Genomic DNA, 20,366 nt, shown 5'->3' with positions numbered 1-20,366 from the left:
GATGGGTGAAATCCTCTTTCAGTGCCTCTGTGCCTGTTTTCGTAGGCAGTTAGCCTCTGGTATGCGTGCCATTAGCGTTAGCCACGCTTCTAGGCCTCTTTTCTTTTGGAAAGAATGATAAAATATATATATATATAAATATTTTTTTTATATATTCGACTAAGATGTTGGCCAGTCGACTACGGCTCCTTTCGACCGATTAGGCCTAACAAAATTAATAGTTGGTTTCAGGTTGCCGACCGACCCTGCCGATTTAGGTGCGACCCAATATATTTTATGAGTTTTTTAAAAAAAATAATAAAAAATTATATATATATATAAAAAAAAAAAAAAAAAAAAAATTTTTTTTTTAGAATAAAGTTTCATAGAAATCTTAGTCAAACATTTAGTATTATGGATATTAAACATGCTGGCAGAGTACATGCATCCATGTTGTTGTGAACATTTTAATTAAATAAAGAAATTCCCTATCCATAGTCGCCGTGGGAAAGAATAAAATAAAAAAATAAAATAAAATAAATTCCCTACCTACCCATGGCCAAACTGACAACCAACCTGAAACCAACTATTAATTTTGTTAGGCCTTAGTCGACTAATAGGGGTCAGCCCTACCGGGACCACTTGAAAAGGTGGTTTGGGGAGCGAATCAGCGTGCTAACCTGCTTGCCCAGAATAGAGTTGTATTCATACTTCCATTTTTAAATATTATTTAGGTCCGTTTGGGATTGAGTCTGTAACCTGCTCGAGGAAGCCGTGTTTCAATTTCAGCCAAGCACTTACTCTCTGTCTTTTCTGAGGCTTCATAAGATATAATGTGCCCTCTCAATACCACCTTAACAGCGCCGTTATAGTTATAGTACTGTGTTGATTCATTGTGTAATTTTGGAGTTGTTATACTTACAACGCTAACATTACAAACCCCTATTTCCACTGCCGAGTTATGATGACTGCTCCAGCCACTTAACGTTATGCACATGTAACTCTGCCGCAGTCTTAAAAAGCTTTGGATATAAAAAATATGAATGCCCAGAGCGCTTCCAAAGCGCAGGGAGCGCTTATTGTTGCGTCATAGTGTTGTCAAAAATATCGATTTTTTTATACATATCGATTCTGAATATTTAAAATCGTTTCAATACTCATTCCTCGCAATATCGATATTTAATTATTCATAAAAAAATATTATTTTTTTTGTATAAGGAAGTTGCATTGTTCATTTCAATACCTGTAATAGTACAGTAGTCCACACACACACACACACACACACACACACACACACATGTGCATTCAGTTAAGTTGGAATATGACTGGAATACAAACAGTTCAGTTTGTCAGGTACATGCAACACAGATTACAGTGTTTACATCTGTCTGCTTGAGAAAATACCATGTTCTGCAATAAATATTATTGAAGTGAGATGAACAGACTGAACTTTATTTTATTAGATAAAACATGTCAACAAAGTTTTACTTTAGGTTGAAAAAAGGTAATAAATTAAATTGGATCAAAAAAAAAAAAAAAAAAAATGTCATATATGTTATGATGAATTGAAAATGGGGGACCCTGATGTAAACAAGACAAACGTCTTTCTCTGGTCTGCATCCCCTTAACACTTTCTATGCCACGAGGTGGCGCCAGAGTTAGCGCTTGAATGCCACCATCGGCGCCAATGTTATCGTTAATATCGCTTAATCTATGTTTTAAATTATGGCTATGTGTCTAATCTGCCCGTCGCTTATCAAAGAATCCTTTTCCAGTCAGTGCTGTCAAGGCAGATTGGTTTTTTATCACTTCATTTCCGTTTGAGAGCATTTTGAAAAGCACCCGTTTTGAGGTAAAAAACAGTCCATTCTGGGGCATTCTATGATAATCGTCTTTTACTGGAATATTCCAGAACGTTGATATTGGTCGGCCTATTTATGAATAGTTTTCAAATAAAAGCTAGATGATCAATATTATACATACACGCACGCCCATTCGAGCTGCGCACGGATAATCGCAGTGTTCATTTCCTCTTGGATTTTTTCAGTAAAACTGATAGAGGACATTTCACAAAACAGCTTATATCTTCATCAAAATAAGTCTGATTATCCTAACACTGATAACATAGATTCCTTACCTGACATCAGATGGTATCCAACTGGTATATTCCAATTCCTGATCACCATTCGAAAAAATCGATAAGTGTATAGATCCAACGTGATACAGTAGAACACATGATTCCGCGGGGCTCAGAGCCCCCTGAATGAACTCTGGTACTCCGGCTGCATCAGTGGACTGGAAAATGTGGAGTACAGGATTTTTTCCCCCATCCATTTTCATTGAGTCCATTCCAAAATCCCTTATGTCATCTGGGAGACGATAGGGGGCGCTTTTTTCCACATCTGATCGCCGGCGGCGCTCGGGTAGACTAGGGTAGGCTGGCGTGATGCAATATGATTTCAGATCGCAAAAAGAAAAAGAAAAAAATCCGAGAAATCTCGTGAGTGGCTTTCAACAAGATATTAATAATTCCGAGAAAACTCGTGAGTTTAACAATTGTGTGTATTGAGCTGTACTGTATTGTACCCATTCTGCAATCTGTTAATACAATTTGCAATCAATCAATCTGTTATGCTTAACACGCAGTACTATTAACTTTACTTATTACATGGCGTTTTAACATTCGCCCAAAATGCTTGATTGTGATTGGTCAATAGCGCTCGGTTGCCCCTGACAGCGGTAAATTATTTCTCGATAATGACCGCTGTCATGGGCAACAAGCAATAATGACCGCTGTTAGGGGCAACAGAGCACTATTGACCAATCACAATCAAGCATTTTGATTGCAGTCACGAAAGCTAAGCTCAGCATATGCACAGCTGCACTACATCAGTGCAATCAGACCACACACACCTGCCGGCGATGACAGAGGAGCCACAGAACAACTGCATCTGCATTTGATCTCGTCTTGTCGATGGTGTAAAATGAATTATGTATATTGTTAGTAAGTTAGCCATGTAATAAGCGGGATAATGTATAGCTATACTCGGTCATTGTCGCGAAATAATTTACCTTCATTGCGTTTAGAACACCTCGGCTGCGCCTTGGTGTTCCAGAACTCTGTGTCAGTCAATTATTTTGCGACAATGACCTCGTAGCTATACATTATCCCTTACTTAATTTCTAAGATTATATCATTTAGTTATTTTTAAATGTGTGATCTAAAGATAAACAAAGGGTTTTAAAAGTGTTATATTTATCTTCTCTTATAGTACCAAAGAGAAGCTGAGGAGGATCAACCAGCAACAAAAGCAAAATTTATAAAAAAAGTGTTTACATTTTAAGATTGAACCTTTTTCCCCGTGGTATCGAAAATGGTATCGAATATAGATACTTTTCAAGGTATCGTAGTGAAGTTCGAAATCCCAGTATCGTGACAACACTATTGCGTCACCTGCGTTATAGGTTGTATATAGGTCGTATATTACTGGGTTGTCAGACACCGCAAGAATCAGCCTCTCCTCTGCCATGATCAGACTCCCACAATGTAGCGTCAGAGACCTCACCGGTATCATTCGTTTCCATGAACTAAATGAGTAGAGATCTCATTGTTTTTGTCTACCTAAATGTTTACTGGTTACTGTGAGCGATTTGTAGTGCCAAATTTCCCTTTGGATGAATAAAGTATTTCTATTCTATTCCATCTCATTTGATCCCGAAATGCTTTCTCTGAGAGCAAAGAAGGGTTGAAGCGCCATGCTACACTGTAAAAACTGGGATTGGGGTTAATGTTTAATGTTTATTAAATAATTATTAGTAACCTATACATAATAAAAAATACTATGTGCCATTTGAAATCGAATCGAGCTGAATTCAATGAATTTGAACCATTTATGAATTGCATTTTACACAGTTTTGGTTGAATAAAAAAGATGAGCTGATAATCATAAAAAAATTACCAGATGACGCTCAGTTTTTACAGTGCATAGCATGAGGCAGTGTCAGCATCGGGGTGTTGCTCCCTCAAGTGTGCTCGGGAACGAGACGAGATTGGTAGCGATTGGTAGTGTGAAAGCTGGCCAGCGGGGGAGTGGAGACTAACAGAGGCAAGCGTTCCTAATGAGAAAACGCCCCGAGTACATCAGGCACTCTTGTATAAACCTGGTAGGAGACTCCACTTACTACAGCTTGTATAAACCTGGTAGGGGACTCCACTAACTACAGCTTGTATAAACATGGTAGGAGACTCCACTTACTACAGCTTGTATAAACATGGTAGGAGACTCCACTCACTACAGCTTGTATAGACCTGGTAGGAGACTCCACTCACTACAGCTTGTATAAACCTGGTAGGAGACTCCACTTACTACAGCTTGTATAAACCTGGTAGGGGACTCCAATTACTACAGCTTGTATAAACCTGGTAGGAGACTCCACTTACTACAGCTTGTATAAACCTGGTAGGAGACTCCACTTACTACAGCTTGTATAAACCTGGTAGGAGACTCCACTTACTACAGCTTGTATAAACCTGGTAGGAGACTCCACTTACTACCGTTTGCTCTCCCTGTCCTTGGCTGAACATACCTTTAAAAGGAACACACCAACATTTTGTGAAATTAGCTTATCGTCTTCTCCAGAGAGAGACAAGTACTGCTAACCGATTTCTTAGCTCTTCCTGTGAAACATTAATTCCCTCTTTCTCATCTACTGAAGCCGCTCTCCACTGCTTTCTTAGCCGTCTCCTCTTTCTCATCTACTAACGCCGCTCTCCACTGCTTTCTTAGCCATCTCCTCTCCTTCACCAATTTCTCCATTTATTTCTGCCATCTGGACCTAACTGACTGCCATCTCTCCACCCTCTTTCTCTCAATGATTCCAAATCTTTCAGCACCATATTCATAAATAATGTCTCCCACCTTCTCCAATTAATTTACCACTGCTCCTTTAAAGGTTACATGCATTATAAATGTCATTCTTCAGTCTCTAGCATTGTATTATAGTAATAGGAGTTACCGGTAGTATCAATGTGTTTTTGTGTCTAAATACCATATTGGCGGATTGCTCTCATTCAGCTCAGACCATTTCCTGCTCGATTTAATTAGGTCGTTCTGATTTGAGGCGCATGCTGACGTCAGTGGGCGCCGGTTAAACGGACAGCCCACACAGCAATAGCAGAGCGAGTGGAAACCACTTCCTCAAACTGCGAGGCAGATACTGAAACCCGACACCTAGACTGAATGCACTCTGCGAGGGAGAGAGAGAGAGAGAGAGAGATAGAGAGGGAGAGAGAGACAGAGAGCGAGAGGGAGAGAGAGAGAGAGAGAGGAGAGAGCCCGCATCTGCGTGTGCTTGTTTAGACAGTGTTTCATTCTCAGTCCCGCTGAGTCCGGGGCTCTCTCTCTCTCTCCCTCTCCCCCCTCTCTCTCTCTATCCCACCCCCTCTCTCTCTCTTTCCCTCTCCCCCCTCTCTCTCTATCCCACCCACTCTCTCTCTCTCTCTCTCTCTATCTCTCTCTGTCTACCAGTCGCAGACTCTGTGGATGACTGCCACTGAAAGTGCTTATGGGCAGACCCCAGCCAATATCAGGCTGAAATCTTGAGGCTGGAAAATGATGCTTTTGAGTACTCCATTAGAAATATAAAACAATGATAAACCTTACAGATGTCTTCCATAGACTCACAGGAATTGTGTAAAGTTGCCCAAATAGTGCTAGGAATAGCAATGCAGGTCCCCTTTAACTCCACCTAACACCATTTTCAAAGCCCTGTTAACTGTCTCCCATTCCTTCCTTTCATTTGCCCTAGATCATTTAACTCTAGCCTTTTGCCCACAGCTCTTCTCTCTGACCAGCATGCTGGCCTCAGTACCATCTACATCCCCTCCTATAATGGGGTGTTAACGCATGCCAGCCACCGATGGGGTCTAAAAGTAAGTGTCAAGCCCTGTGATGTTCTCAAATCAATAAGTAATAGTGTTTAATAATCATGATTTCAATATCAATAAGAATTATCATGATTATGAATTGTCGTAATCGAACAGCCCTAGACTGTACTGTGGAATTTGTTTGTCAGTTTTACAAGTGTTGCTACTAAGGCTGTCAAAGTTAAATAACGCACAATTCTTTTAACGCCACTATTTTTTGCCACGATTAACGTTTAAAAAAATATATATACTGCATGTGCTTTGGACTGATATTTTGAAGAGGAGGGGTACTATCTATAATCACTATACCTGTGATATAATCAACATACCTGTGTTGTATAGACAAGGACCCTACAATAGAGGTCTGCAAGACCGAAGGGGCCCGACACCATGGACAGATTAGGGCCAGGGCCGATTTATTTATGCATAGATGGGGTTCTGGTAGGGCTCGGGCTCCTTTTATTTGTCTCGCTTCATTTTACACATGCGAGTCATGCGCGCACACACAATCAGGCCCTCGCGTCGTGTTTCCATCAAAGCAACAAGCTAGACCGCTGAGAGCGTGCGTGTCGGAGACGGAGAAGCTGCCTTTGCTAGCTAGACTTGCGTGCTATGTGTTGAGTATACAAGCAAACAGCAGCTCGAGCGAGCGATATTTCAGCAGTGCAGGGAGAACGCTGGAGGAGAGGAGAACAGCGCTGAAGCCATCAACGGTGGATGCCATTCTTTTCCTTCAAAGCTATGTCGTTATTGCATTGTGCATTTTTTGTCGTAATGTAGCATTTGTGTGTGTAACGTAGGTAGCGTGTGTGTGTGTTGTCTGTCATCACATTGTAATATTGGCCTCAGGCTTAAGTCGGGCTAGGGCCGAATAATTGGCTAGGGTAGGGCCGGGCCTGAATGCTACAGGCTTGGGCCGGGCTGGGGCAGACATGTCAGGCCCCGGCAGACGTCTACCCTACAGCCTTAATCAATAGGTGACAGAATAAAAATGATCATATTCATTTTTAAGAATTCGCATAGGTTAATTCTTAACCTCACATCTAAAGACTTAAAAAGATCTCACATCTAGAGACTTAAAAAGATCTCTAAGAAAAAGAAAGAAAGAAAGATGACAAGAAAAGTAAAAGTAACATACTGGTCTCCTGGTGGTCTGTGGGCTCCTCCTTCAGCCCAGTGGACATATCCATGGGTGGGTCTAGCGTGTCCTGAACCTCCTCTATTTTAATGATCAGTAGGTCACTGGGTGGATCTGGAACAGAGGGAGACAGAAAAAGTATTTACAGTGCCATGAAAAAGTATTATTCCGATTAAGCTGATTTCTTCTGTAATTACAGTAGGGCTGACCCCTATTAGTCGATTAGTCGACTAATCGGTCGAAAGGAGCCGTAGTCGACTAGCCAACCTCTTAGTCAAATATACAAAATTACAGAATTAAGGCGGTCAGGTGGCGTAGCGGAGATTGCGTTTGTCACCAACCACGGAGACGCTGGATTCGCCTGTTCGAATCCAGCTCCCAGCTCCGGGGTTGTCACCAGCTTGGCTGGCCGTTCACACTAATACAATTGGCTGTATTAGAGGGTGGGAAAGCTGGCGGGGTGGGTCCGGGTCGTTGTAAACAGCGACTCCTACAGTTCGGTCAGGGCGCCTGCTCAGCCTGGATAGGATCTAAGGGGGGTAGTGTGATCCTTCCACACGTTACACCCTCTCAGTGAGAGTCCGCGCTGCCAGGTGAAAAAAAGCGGTTGATTGGCTAGACGTGTGTCGGAGGAAGCACGTGATAGCCTCCACTCTCCCAGACCGACTGTGGGGGGTAAGTGCGCAGCGACCAGGAAGGGGATTGGGAATTGGCACAACGACTAACATTGGGATGGGAGAAAATCGGAGGAAAAAGGAGGGGGGAAAAGATCAATACAAAAATAAAAAATAAAATTACAGAATTATAATATTTATTTTTATCACTTTCCAAAAGAAAAGGGGCCTAGAAGCGTGGCTAACGCGAATGGCACACATACCAGAGGCTAACTGCCTACGAAAACAGGCACAGAGGCACTGAAAGAGGATTTCACCCATCTAATGAACGCACTAGACTAGACAAATATCAAGATGTATCCATCAGTGGACCAATTGCATGCTTTTGCAGAGGACAAGAAGCCTTCAGTCGACTCCTTCAGACATGGAATGATACAAAAAAAAGTAATATTTTTTTCTAATTATACTTTTTTTTTTTTTTTTTACCAATAGTCGACTAACGACAAATTTTTGCCAATCATAGTCGACCATCCAAATCCTTAGTCGGGGACAGCCCTAAATTACAGATATGTCACACTATGTTTTTTTTTCTTCATCTTTATACAAAATCTAATACAGGATGTAATTGAGTCCTGAGCCTCTTCTTTCATGATTGATAGGAAGTTGAAGGTAGATCTGGGGCAGAGGGAGACAGCAAGCAACTAAGGAAATACTCCAGTATTTACAGTATTATTTTACAAATTATTATATTTATATACTGAACTTTATTTTAAATCAAACATACGTCCTTTTCCTCCATTACATTTATTTAAGTTAAACAAGACCACTGACTAGGGCTGGGAGATATGGCCTAAAAATTTTATCTCAGATTTTTTCACACAACATCCGATTTACGATTTTAATAAAAAAACGTCTCTTAACCTGTAGGCTGTATTTCACCTAAAGGTACATGCCTAAGTAAATGGAAGATTTCTCCACTTCTATGTATTTCCAGTGTCAGAAATATTGTGTCTGTTACTAGGCCGAGTAAATTGTAATGAAGAAAAGGAGAATATAAATTATGATTTATGATTTTTGCATCTTTGATCATATTAAATCTGCGGGGCACGAGAAAATGCTCACTGAGCTCATTCACCACCTTATTGAGATCATGTGTACAAAAAATCTAAGCAAATGAACCGTGGGAAGATGATTAAACAGAAGGATTTGTAGATACAGTAATTAATGATAATCGATTTTAATTATAAATACATATTTGACCTTGAACTTGACCTTGACCTTATTATGGCCAAATCATACATCTATGGATAGGGAAAATGCTCCTCTTTCCAATGGCAGGGTTTAATCTGGATTTAGTCATTTCCTTGCGGTTTTTACGATAATTAGCATTTTTCCGATAAATTCTTATTTCCGATAAATCATATAAAACATCGGTAAAAATGAAAATATACACTTTGACTACTGTTTTTGATAGGGTTATGGTCTTTACTCTTGGCTACAATTTTTTTTTTTAAACATTAACCTCTTAACATCAAAGGGCCTACATGTGGACGATTCTTTGCCGACCTCTAGTGGCTCGGGTGTGCATTTCTTTTAATACAATATATAGATAGAATTAAAGCCCTATTTGTTGCCTGTCGATTGCCCTTTCAGGTGACAAAATCCGTTCAGCGGTTCTCGAGTTACATGCCGATATGTGAGGCGTGCCCCAACGTACGCAAAAGTACACATTACCACCCCCGACTCGCCGGGCTCTAGCTCCGTCAATCATTTCGCAATCTCGAAAATATTTGCACAGGGTTGTAGCCAATGCGTGTGGCTTTCCAATGATACCCCATGATATGATAATTGGGGATCTAATATGGTCTCTATTGATCGATTTATGATAAAGAAAAGCAGGGTCCCCCTAGAAACGCCAAGGAAATCATTCAAATAAGCTTTGTTTTTATTTGACACAAAAATTATCGAACCAAGATGAATTTCCCCATTGGGATTGAAGTGCAAACCTAACTTTCACCAATCTTCACTTAAAAAAATATAATATATATATATATAAAAGTAGGGCTGGGCGATTAATACATTTTATCGATTAATGCAAATTCATGATTTAGGACGATTTAAAAAAATCGATTTTCCACAAAAAAAAACGTATTCTTTTTTCTTTTTGAGTCACCTTATATTTTACAAAAAGTGATGTTTGGTGAGAGTTAGATTTGCACTTTATTATTAAATTCATTCTTGTTTGATGATCAAGAGGCACCTTTTATTTGTTTTAAGTGAAGTTTGGTGAAAAAGCAAGTTATTGCACTATTGACACATTGGACGCCAGACCCAAGATAAGTCGGGTTAACTCACCATCGTTTGAGCGCCAATGATGAGAAAAGTCGGGTTTTAATCGTTATTTCTTTTGTTCGCTATATCCATTCATAATTCATCCATCCAGCCTGATGTTATCATTGGGAATGGCTCTGAGATTGCAAGCGGCCAATACCGCCGCCTAACGCCTTGCGACCGGTATTGCACATCATTGGCATCCCTCTGGCTGGGGCTGTGCAGTGATCTAAGAAGTCCGGTCCAGGTTTTCCTTCTTGGGCAAGGGGAGCGGTTAAGAAACGTTGGAAAGACGACCGATCAATATTTGGAATAGTGATCAGGAATTGGATTATTCTTTTTGCAGTACATCAGATGTGAGGTAAGGACTCTATGTTACCAATCTTGGGTTAATCCGATGTTTTTTTCATAACAATCACAACGTGTCTGTGTGTGTGTGCGTGCCGTTGGCGCCGACCAAAGCACGGAGGGGCGACTTTTCCTCCCCCGCTTCCGTGCATGCATGATGAAATATAATACAGATAATCTAGTGTTTATTTCAGAACGATTCATAAATCAAGCGACAAATAGCACGATTTCTAAGGAAATGCATTGAAGTGCCGTTTGCTGGGTTTATTGGGATTCGACAGGAGCACTCTAAAACTATACTCATATCCACCACGGTATAAAACGAAAGGTTATCCTATAACCTAGTTATATGAATACTGGAGGAGCGTCTCGCTCTTCGCCATTATGAGATATCTCTCATCTCCTAGCACCTACTGTGCTCACGAACAAACAAATGCACTCACATGCACGTGACCAGGCCACACCCACGCGTCCTACTATATGACGCCGGACTTTAGGCCTGCCACGATAACACATTTTGCTGGGCGATTAATTGCCCCCGAAAATATCGCGATAAGCGATATTATTGCGACCGACCGGTTAGAGAATTTTTTTTGAGAAATTTATTTCCCAAAACTTTTATTTTGAAGCCCACCGCTCCGTCTTTTCCGGTGTTTTAGACTTTTATTTTGAAGCCCACCGACCGGACCGGAAGTATTGTTGTGATTATCCTAAGCAGAACCTATGAGCCGACAACTTGTCTCGTCCGGTTCTGTTTTTGAGCTAATGATAAAACAAATTGTTGGTGAACAACTAACTTTAGGTTAGTTTTAACGTTAGCTACTAACGTTAGATGCAGCTACTACAGGCAATCAACGATGAGGAGGAAGCGTCAAAGCAGTATATAATAGAATAGCTGTGGTGCGTAAGCACTGCAGCACGACTCGAAACTACCGGAGTGTTATAATAAATTAATTCATGTTTAACTTGTCCCCGTGTCCAGTCCTTTGACTAGCCCCACCCGTTCATTGTAAACAATGATGCATGTAATTGTATTAACGTTATTCTGTGTTGTACTTGTAGCTATGCTATACGTTGTATTTCGTTTGTTAGCTATTTAGCTAATGTTGTTAGCATGGAATGAGAATTATCGCAGCAATTAATAGATTTATTGCTTATCACGGCAGGCCTACCGGACATGGTTACACTCTACCTTCCTCAGAAAAGGTTTCCAACACTGAAAACCCATCCAAGGGACCTCAGGGCGCTAAGAGTGAGACGCTCAGCCAGTATTCATATAACTAGGTTATAGGATAACCTTTCGTTATATTATCATACTGGCCAATCGCGTCTCGTTCTTCGCCATTATGAGATATTGGGCAGAGCAGGCGCTTGGCCCGACAAGTGTACCCCCTGAGGGCCCGTAAGCCCCAATCAGGGAGGAGGGGAGTCCCGTCCACCCGCCCGTCCTAACGAAGGGGGGGAGGCAGTCAACTCCAACAAAGTGCGAAAATAGGGGGAACCAGACACCCCTGAAAACGCACAGCACAGGCGGGACCACGTGTGACACAGCACCCTGTGGCATACACCCACACAGCCTGCTAGCCCACCAATGTTGGGACGCAGGAGAGGTCCCAGACCTCAGAACCGCCTGGGAGACAGAACCCCCAGTCACATCCACAAGGTAAAACCTAACGAAGGGACCCGGGGAGGACCAGAAGGCCGCAGCACAGATGTCCTCCACCGAGGCCCCCCCTAACAGGGCAGCAGCCTGAGGGGGGACCTGTCCAGCCAACGTGCAACAAAAGGCAATGCCCCCGCACAACCAATGTGACAAGTGCAAGGGCCACCGTAACAAACAAACAGTTGAACGGAAGCCCCGAGAGCCCGAGTCCTGAGGTAAACCCCCAGTGCACGGACAGGACACGACAGGTGAAGGCCCGCCTCCAACTCACTAGCGTGAGGAGGCGGACAAACGCCTGAACCACAATATCCCCGGAGCTCTGGACATTCTTTGGCACGAAGACTGGACTAGGCCTCAGAGTCACACCGCTATCGGCCGAATAGACAGGCACTCAGGCCGCACCGAGAGAGCACACAGCTCACCCACGTGCTAAGCGGAGGTGATGGCCAAAAATAACGCGGTCTTCAAGACAGCCGATCCAATGGTGCCTGCTCAAGAGGCTCAAACGGGGCCTCCGACGACCGGCCCAAGACCAGTTGGAGGTCCCACTCGGAGACAGAGAACGTTCCACAGGCTCGAGACGCCGAGCGCCAAGCAGGAATGTTCCACGAGAGGGTGGCTGAACAACGTTCTGCCCCCACACTCGACCATACGCCACTCCCCAGCATAAGCCGCGGTAGAGGACGGAGCGTGCACGTACCGGATAGCGTTAACCACAGAATAGTCAAGACGCATCCCCACCAGATTCACACTGTCAGCAGTCAAGCCTAGAGGCAGCCCCAGAACAGGAGGCAGAACAGAGTTCTGCGTGCCTGAAAGAGGGCCCGCAGTGACCACGGAACAGGCCACGGCGGGGCCACCAAGAGCTGAATCAGGGCCGGGGACCACACAGCTGAGCCCCGGCCGGGCACGATCAGGACCAAATCCCGCGCTCCCGACGTACCCGCCCGAACAGCTGAGCTATCAGGTGTAAGGGGGGGAATGCGTACAGAATCCCGGATGGCCACGGAATCAGTCCCAGACCTGTCCGACTATGTCTGGACGTAGTCGCCACTCGTCAGGGTGAGGACCGCCCCGCGATATCACACCTGCACCCACATTCTCCCTGCCGGGGATGTGGAGAACGCCCATAGCCAGAGCCCGACCGCCGCCCGGTGCAGACGGGGGGAGCGCACTTCTCCCTGTCTGACAATATAAATGAATAAATGAACGAAAACTCCACTAACACACTGCAGAATGGGCTAGCCCATAGTTACACACAATTGTTAAGGGGATGCAGACCAGAGAAAAACACCAGTCCCGTCCACACAATTCATAGATTCACAAAAAGCACACCAGCCCTGAGCCTCAGCCCATCCACCCATGTAAATGGTAAACAAGCCCCCGTTAAACCCCCAACATTAGACACCGATTGACCGGCAGCATGCACGGTTAAGAGGAGGGAAGACCTTTTAGTAAAGACATCCCTCGGCAGGGAACAAAGGAACAGCGTCCTAGCATTGTAGCATTAGCATTAGCCGCGCGCTCTAGGATAGAGTCATGACGACCATGTTTTCCCAAATATCCTGCCCCTCGCGCCAATACATAAACTCGGCTGTCTCACGGGGGACAACGAGCAGTATCACTCATGCTAGTATCAATGCCTGTTAACGCAGGCCCTACCTGTGCGCGACGTAGCTCGACTGCTAACCGTCGCGCGATGTCCCTCGTTCCGCTGTCACGAGATGAGGAAACCCCAGGACAGGCCCGATGCGCTGTTAGGATGTGCCGAGAAGATTCCAGGGGCTGGTGAACCTCCGGCGAATACCAAACATTGTGTAATTTCTCCCTGCGTTTCATAACAGCTAGTTCACGGAGTGCACTGCTATGTCCGTGTTGGAAACAAAAAAGAGGAAGGTAGAGTGTGACCATGTCCGGCGTCATATAGTAGGACGCGGGGGCGTGGCCTGGTCACGTGCATGCGAGTGCATTTGTTTGTTCGTGAGCACAGTAGGTGCTAGGAGATAAGAGATATCTCATAATGGCGAAGAGCGAGACGCGATTGGCCAGTATGATAATATAACGGAAATGTATGAAAAAATTATCTGTTTTTTTGCATGTTGACCAGAAGAAACTCACTGACAAATCGACATGTTTATTAGATCCATAGCTATACTATTTAATATAGTTTTTAGCCCTGCAAACACTGCACCCACCCCTATTATATAAAGCGCTGGCCTTCTTACCACAAGATAAACAGCGACCTCTAGGCGCTCAAAGTGTTAATCCCAATAGGGACATTCATCTTTGTTTGATCAAGAGTAACCTTTTATATATATATATATATATATATATATATATATATATATATATATAGATTATTATTATTATTATTATTTATTTTTTCAAGTGAATATTGGTGAAAGTTAGGTTTGCACTTCAATCCCAATATCCTCTTGGTTTGATAATTTTTTTGTGTCAAATAAAAATAAAGCTTATTTGAATGATTTCCTTGGCGTTTCTAGTTTAACACTTTCGCGGCCATTGGGCGCCGTCTAATATCACTCTATAAGGCCAGCTTTCATAACGTTACACTGTGTGTGAGGTTGTTTGTAGAGCTAAATCTATATTTTATATTATTGCCATGTGTCCATTGTCATTGTCAATTGACAGTATAAACCTTCCCTTCAATATGCCATAAAGAAATAATTGTTTCATCAATACGTTCCCATTTATAGCGTCGTGAATATGAACATTATACCGCAATGGTCTAGGGCAGTGTTTCCCAAAGTCTGGGTCGCGACCCAAAATGGGTTGCGGACCCGTTTTTATTGGGTCGCCAAAATTTTTTTAAAAAAAAAGGGAAAAAGTAAAAAAAAAAAAAAAATCTTCTTAAAGCTGTAGATGTGTTGATTCAGTTTGGCACCACATACTTATGTGAATCTGGGTTTTCTCTAGCATACCTGAAAAACAAATACAGAAACAGACTAAATGCTCAGCATGACCTCATAATAGCACTTTCAAAAACCAAGCCCAGAATAGATCTGCTGGTTGAAAACTTCAACCAGCCACATACCTCTCATTAGATTTCATTGTGCCATAGATGAAATATTATACCCCTTCTAGCAAGTCAGGTCAGTATAATTTTTAAATAAGTCAGTACAAATTAATCAGAATGTTGCTCAATGTTGGGGTTTAAGGTTGAGGGATGGAGGGAGGGGGTAAGAAATGGAGAGATGAAAAAGGGGTGAGAAATAGAAAGGAGAGTAGAACAGGTTTGTTTTTAAAAGTATTACAAAATTGTATGTACATATGTTATGAGGTGGTGAGCAACTTAACATTACACTCTGATTATTGCTGTGATGTACTTTTATAATTAAATAAATACATTTCATATACATTTGAAATTCATGGTTTGTTGTGTTCTTTATCAGTAGTTTACCGTAAATCCTCAAATAGAGCAGGGGTTCCCAAACTTTTCAGGCCGGGACCCAGAAAATAAGGCGTCAGAGAGCCGCGGCCCAATGCACATCGTCAGGCTTTTTTTATTTATTTTTTTTGCCAGGCGACCGATTTTTTAAGCCAAATATCACTTCAATCCTATTAAGTTAGTTCAAGTTAGTTATTCATTTATATGTGCTATTTATGAGAAGGCTAACTAAATAATAATGATAATAATAATAGCCTCATTAAAATACTATTGTTGCTTCGATTGTTTTCAGCATTTTATGTGCATAATCTGTTATTTAGTTTGAAATGTTTGTTGAAATAAGTAGATTTTTCGTTTTTGTTTATTTATTAAGTTAATATAAAACCATATAGTCACATTTTAGAATACATTAGAATAGAATTTTAGAATACAACTAGAAAACACTGTCCTGGCCTGCTTCTAAGTTCAGTGGCCTGAAAAAAAAATTAAATCATCTCGCGGCCCTCCCGTGGCTGCTCGCGGCCCATTTTTGGGTCGCGACCCCAACTTTGGGAACCACTGAAATAGAGGAGGGACCTCCAATAAAGGAGGGGCCTCTTATAATGGACGGGGGTGTTGATGCATTTAGACAAACACAGGCCAGTTGACACATTACAGACCATGATGGCTATGATAACGTTAGTAGCTAAAGCTACTGCATGTCAACAAGTTGATTCGATTGAGGAAGTCGAGAAGGTACCACACGCTAAACCGTCCCCAGACCCCACCACCTAGTATAGACAGTTCCAACTTCAGTGTGAATTACATTAATCCCACAATTACTCAACTGCACTCAATATTTAAATACCAATGCTAGTCTAAATAAATGTAGACAGACAATGTACGTATTAAAAGATTTAAATAATAATAATAATAATAATAATAATAATAATAATAATAATAATAATAATAATAATAATAATAATAATAATAATAATAATAATAATAATGCAATCAAAGTCTGAAAATGAAGGGATTATGTCCATGAGTGTCATTTTTAGAAATTAAGGCCTGCCTCTTATATAAGCCTCTCTCTAATAAAGGCCTGGTGCTCTTTGCAGCTGAGGTAAATAGAAGCCCCGTCCTATATTTGAGGATTTATGTATATATTTTTTTAATGATCTTTTCCCCGCTTCTTTTTCTGTTTTGTCTCTCATCCCAATGTTAGTTGTCATGCCAATTCCCAATCCCCTTCCTAGTCGTTGCGCACTCTACCCCCTACCGTCGGTCCGGGAGGCGTCAACATTTTAGGCAACCAACTTGCGTTCAGCGTTTCTCTGATTGGCCACGACGCCCATGTGACCGCGGCAGCGCGAGAGAGCGGCAGTGCGGAAATAGGCTGCATTCTATTGCCATGCTCTGCGACAAACTAACCTTAACCAACTCCGAAACAATGCCTAAACTTAACCCTAACCTTAACCAACTCCGAAACAATGCCTAAACTTCACCCTAACCTTAACCAACTCCGAAACAATGCCTAAACTTAACCGGCGAAAGAATGCATGTTAAAAAACAAAAAAAATAAATTGAAGTGATTCGAACTTGTCACCAACGCACCGCAGGTTCGACAGCAAGGCGGCGAACGAGTTGAGCTAACCGTCGATGTTAAAAGAGGGGGGATTAGCGCAAGTCGGATGCCTAACATGTTGACGCGTCCGGGAGGGGGCGGAGACTATCACATGCTTCCTCCGACACATGTGTACCCAGCCCACCGCTTCTTTTCACCTGGCAGTGCGGACTCTCACTGGGAGAGTGTAACGTGTGGAAGGTCACACTACCTCTCCTAGATCCTTCCCTTGCTGTGCAGGCGCCCCGACCGAACTGTAGGAGTCTCTGTTTACAACGACCAGCACCCACCCTCGCCGGGTTTCCCACCCGCTAACACTGCCAATTGTGTTAGTATGGACGGTCGGCCAACCCGGAAGCACCACAGCTGGATTCGATCCCACTGTCTCTGTGGTGGTAGACAGACGCTTAGTACGCTGCACTACCCGGCCGCCCTATAAATGTATGTTATGGCAATTCATGATGTATTTTTGTAAGTTTGGGTCCCGGGGAAACACCAAAATTCTCTTTTGGGTCTCGAGCTGAAAAAGTTTGGGAACCCCTGGTCTAGGGTAATTTCTGCAAAGCTAGTTATAGGGCGCTAAGCTAAAAACGTTAATGGCGTTTCGGCCCTACACAAGCTAGAGTTAAAAATCAAAATGCATATGATCGGTATCATGGTCCACCATGAATGCATGAAAAGGGGGAAGTCGTTTCTGATTATTGATTACCAATAACGGCATTCGTTATTACAACAACATACGCTGATGAGAGGGTTGACTATAAGAACAAGGCCAGATCAGGCAAAAATTGACATCAAATCGATCTTACCTGTGGCCGGTTGGATTCCAAAAATAATTTCCCAGTTATTGATCGCCATCTGGTAGATCGATATGTCCATTGGCTGATGCTATATTCCTTTACTGCATACTGTATTCGGCGTCGCAATAAGTATTCCAGGCGATCGGCTGAAGCCATAGCTTCAGGCTAACAGAAAGATTAACCCGGGATGAAAAAAAAGTTACACCCGGTCTGCAACAGGGAACACTGCATTATTGAGACAGCGCCACTACCAGGATCTGGCCGGTACTGCACTTTCTGAATCCCAACAGGCATTTTCCAGCCAACATACAGCTCCGTGACATTGAGTAGGATATTAAAATGGTATAAAATCCAAAACGAGTCAATAACGTATATATACGTGGTTGGCCTCCAACGGGCGGATCCCAATAACGTATACGTGGTTGGCCGGGACAGTGTTAAGAGAAAACAATCGATTCAAATCGTAAATCGGATGTGGTGTGAAGAAATCTGAGATTTTATTTTTAGGCCACATCGCCCAGTCCTAGTTACTCTTGATCAAACAAAGATGAATGTCCCTATTGGGATTAATAGTGCAATAACTTTCATCAAACTTCACTTAAAACAAATAAAAGGTGCCTCTTGATCATCAAACAAGAATGAATTTCCCTATTGGGATTAATAAAGTGCAAATCTAACTTCACCAAACATCACTTCTTGTCAAATAAAAGGCGACTCTTGAAAAAGAAAAAATTATTTTTATTAAATAGTCATTAATCATGAATTCGAATTAATTGATCAAATCCATTAATCTCCCAGCCCTACCACTGACCCCTTTAGCTAAGGCTTAATACATCACAGTTGGGATCCCTTCTATCAGCTTAGTTCTCCTGGTTGCTATTCAATCCAGCAGGGAACCAGGACAAAGGTGTTCCATTTATAAAAGAGATACCAGAATAATTGCTTAACTTTGCGGGCTAGAGTAGGCTAGGGAATGCTACAGGCTTGGGCCGGGCTGGGGCAGACAAAAAATATTCATTTTTAAGAATTCGCATAGGTAAATTCTTAACCTCACATCTAGAGACTTAAAAACATGTCCAAGAAAAAGAAAGAAAGATGACAAGAAAAATAAAAGTAACATACTGGTCTCCTGGTGGTCTGTGAGCTCCTCCTTCAGCCCAGTGGACATATCCGTGGGTGGGTCTAGCGTGTCCTGAACCTCCTCTATTTTAATAATCAGTAGGTCACTGGGTGGATCTGGAACAGAGGGAGACAGAAAAAGTACTTAGTGCCATGAAAAAGTATTTACAGTGCCAGGAAAAAGTATTTACAGTGGCATGAAAAAGTATTTGCCCACTTTCTGATTTCTTCTGTAATTACAGATTTGTCACTTTTTTTTTTTATCTTTATACAAAATCTAATACAGGATGTAATTGAGTCCTGAGCCTCTTCTTTCATGATTGATAGGAAGTTGGAAGTAGATCTGGAGCAGAGGGAGACAGCAACTAAGGAAATACTCCAGTATTTACGGTCTTATTTGACAAATTATTATATTTCTATACTGAACTTTATTTATCAAACATATACGTCCTTTTCCTCAATTACATTTATTTAAGTTAAACAAGAACACTGACCCCTTTAGCTAAGGCTTAATACATCACAGTTGGGATCCCTTCCATCAGCTTAGTTCTCCTGGTTGCTATTCAATCCAGCAGGGAACCAGGACAAAGGTGTTCCATTTATAAAAGAGATACCAGAATAAAGTGCTCCAAAGAGTTAGGCTGAATGTGAACAAGAGTTTGATCAAATTAAAGAATGAGAGGAGAGAAAGCAATGGCGACAAAGACCGAGACATACAAACATGTTGGAGCAGAGGAAGGAGAAGACTAAATCAAGATAAGAGAAAGAAACAACATACTGATATCCTGGTGGTCTGTGGGCTCCTCCTTCATCTCAAAGGAAGTCTCCTTGGGCGGCTCTAGCGCGTCCTGATCTTCTTCTTTAATAATCAGTAGGTCTCTGGGTGGATCTGGGACAGAGGGAAACACAACTCAACATACTAGTCTTTATTTACGTCTGGGTCTGGAGAGTAAACTAAAGCAGTGGTTCTCAACTGGTCTAGTCTCGGGAGTCGGGACCCAACATTTTCCTTAGTTATTAAGTCGCGACCCACATTTTTTAACCACTATGATTTATTAAAAAAAAAGTGTTGCAGTAATACACAATCTTTCATGCACTGTTAAAATATGAAATAAACACAAAAAAGTGCAACAAAAGTGCAACTAGGGCTAAAATAACATATGCTTCTTAGCAGATTTCTTAGCTTAACATAACAGACCTAAGTTTGGGGGAACTAATGGTATAACTGGGGTTGCAACTAGGGCTAAAAACCCAATGAAATAAAATAATAATAAATAATATATGCTTCTTAGCAGACTTCTTAGCTTAACATAACATACCTAAGTTTGGGGGAACTAATGGGATAAATGGGGTTGCAACAAAAGTGCAACTAGGGCTAAAAACCCAATGAAATAAAATAATAATAATAATAATAATAATAATAATAATAATAA

General features: G+C 42.0%; 1 protein-coding gene across 1 annotated transcript in view; it reads right to left on the bottom strand.

The window, feature by feature from the left end:
* LOC311232099 (uncharacterized protein) overlaps positions 1-18,995 on the bottom strand; it is a 39,874-nt gene extending 20,879 nt beyond the window's left edge. Inside the window, exons 1-2 of the mRNA XM_084318786.1 lie at positions 18,937-18,995; positions 7,044-7,157 (exon numbers count right to left, since the gene is read on the bottom strand). Of these exons, the coding sequence (XP_084174912.1) occupies positions 7,044-7,157; positions 18,937-18,982 (160 nt within the window). The 5' untranslated portion in view covers positions 18,983-18,995. The remainder of the gene's footprint in view (positions 1-7,043; positions 7,158-18,936) is intronic.
* Between the last annotated feature and the right edge of the window lie 1,371 nt (positions 18,996-20,366).

This window comes from Notolepis coatsorum (genome assembly GCF_963971535.1).
Source record: "Notolepis coatsorum genome assembly, chromosome: 7".
Lineage (NCBI taxonomy): Eukaryota > Metazoa > Chordata > Actinopteri > Aulopiformes > Paralepididae > Notolepis > Notolepis coatsorum.
Note: the sequence above shows the minus strand (reverse complement) of the source record. Positions and strands in the feature narration are given on the sequence as shown.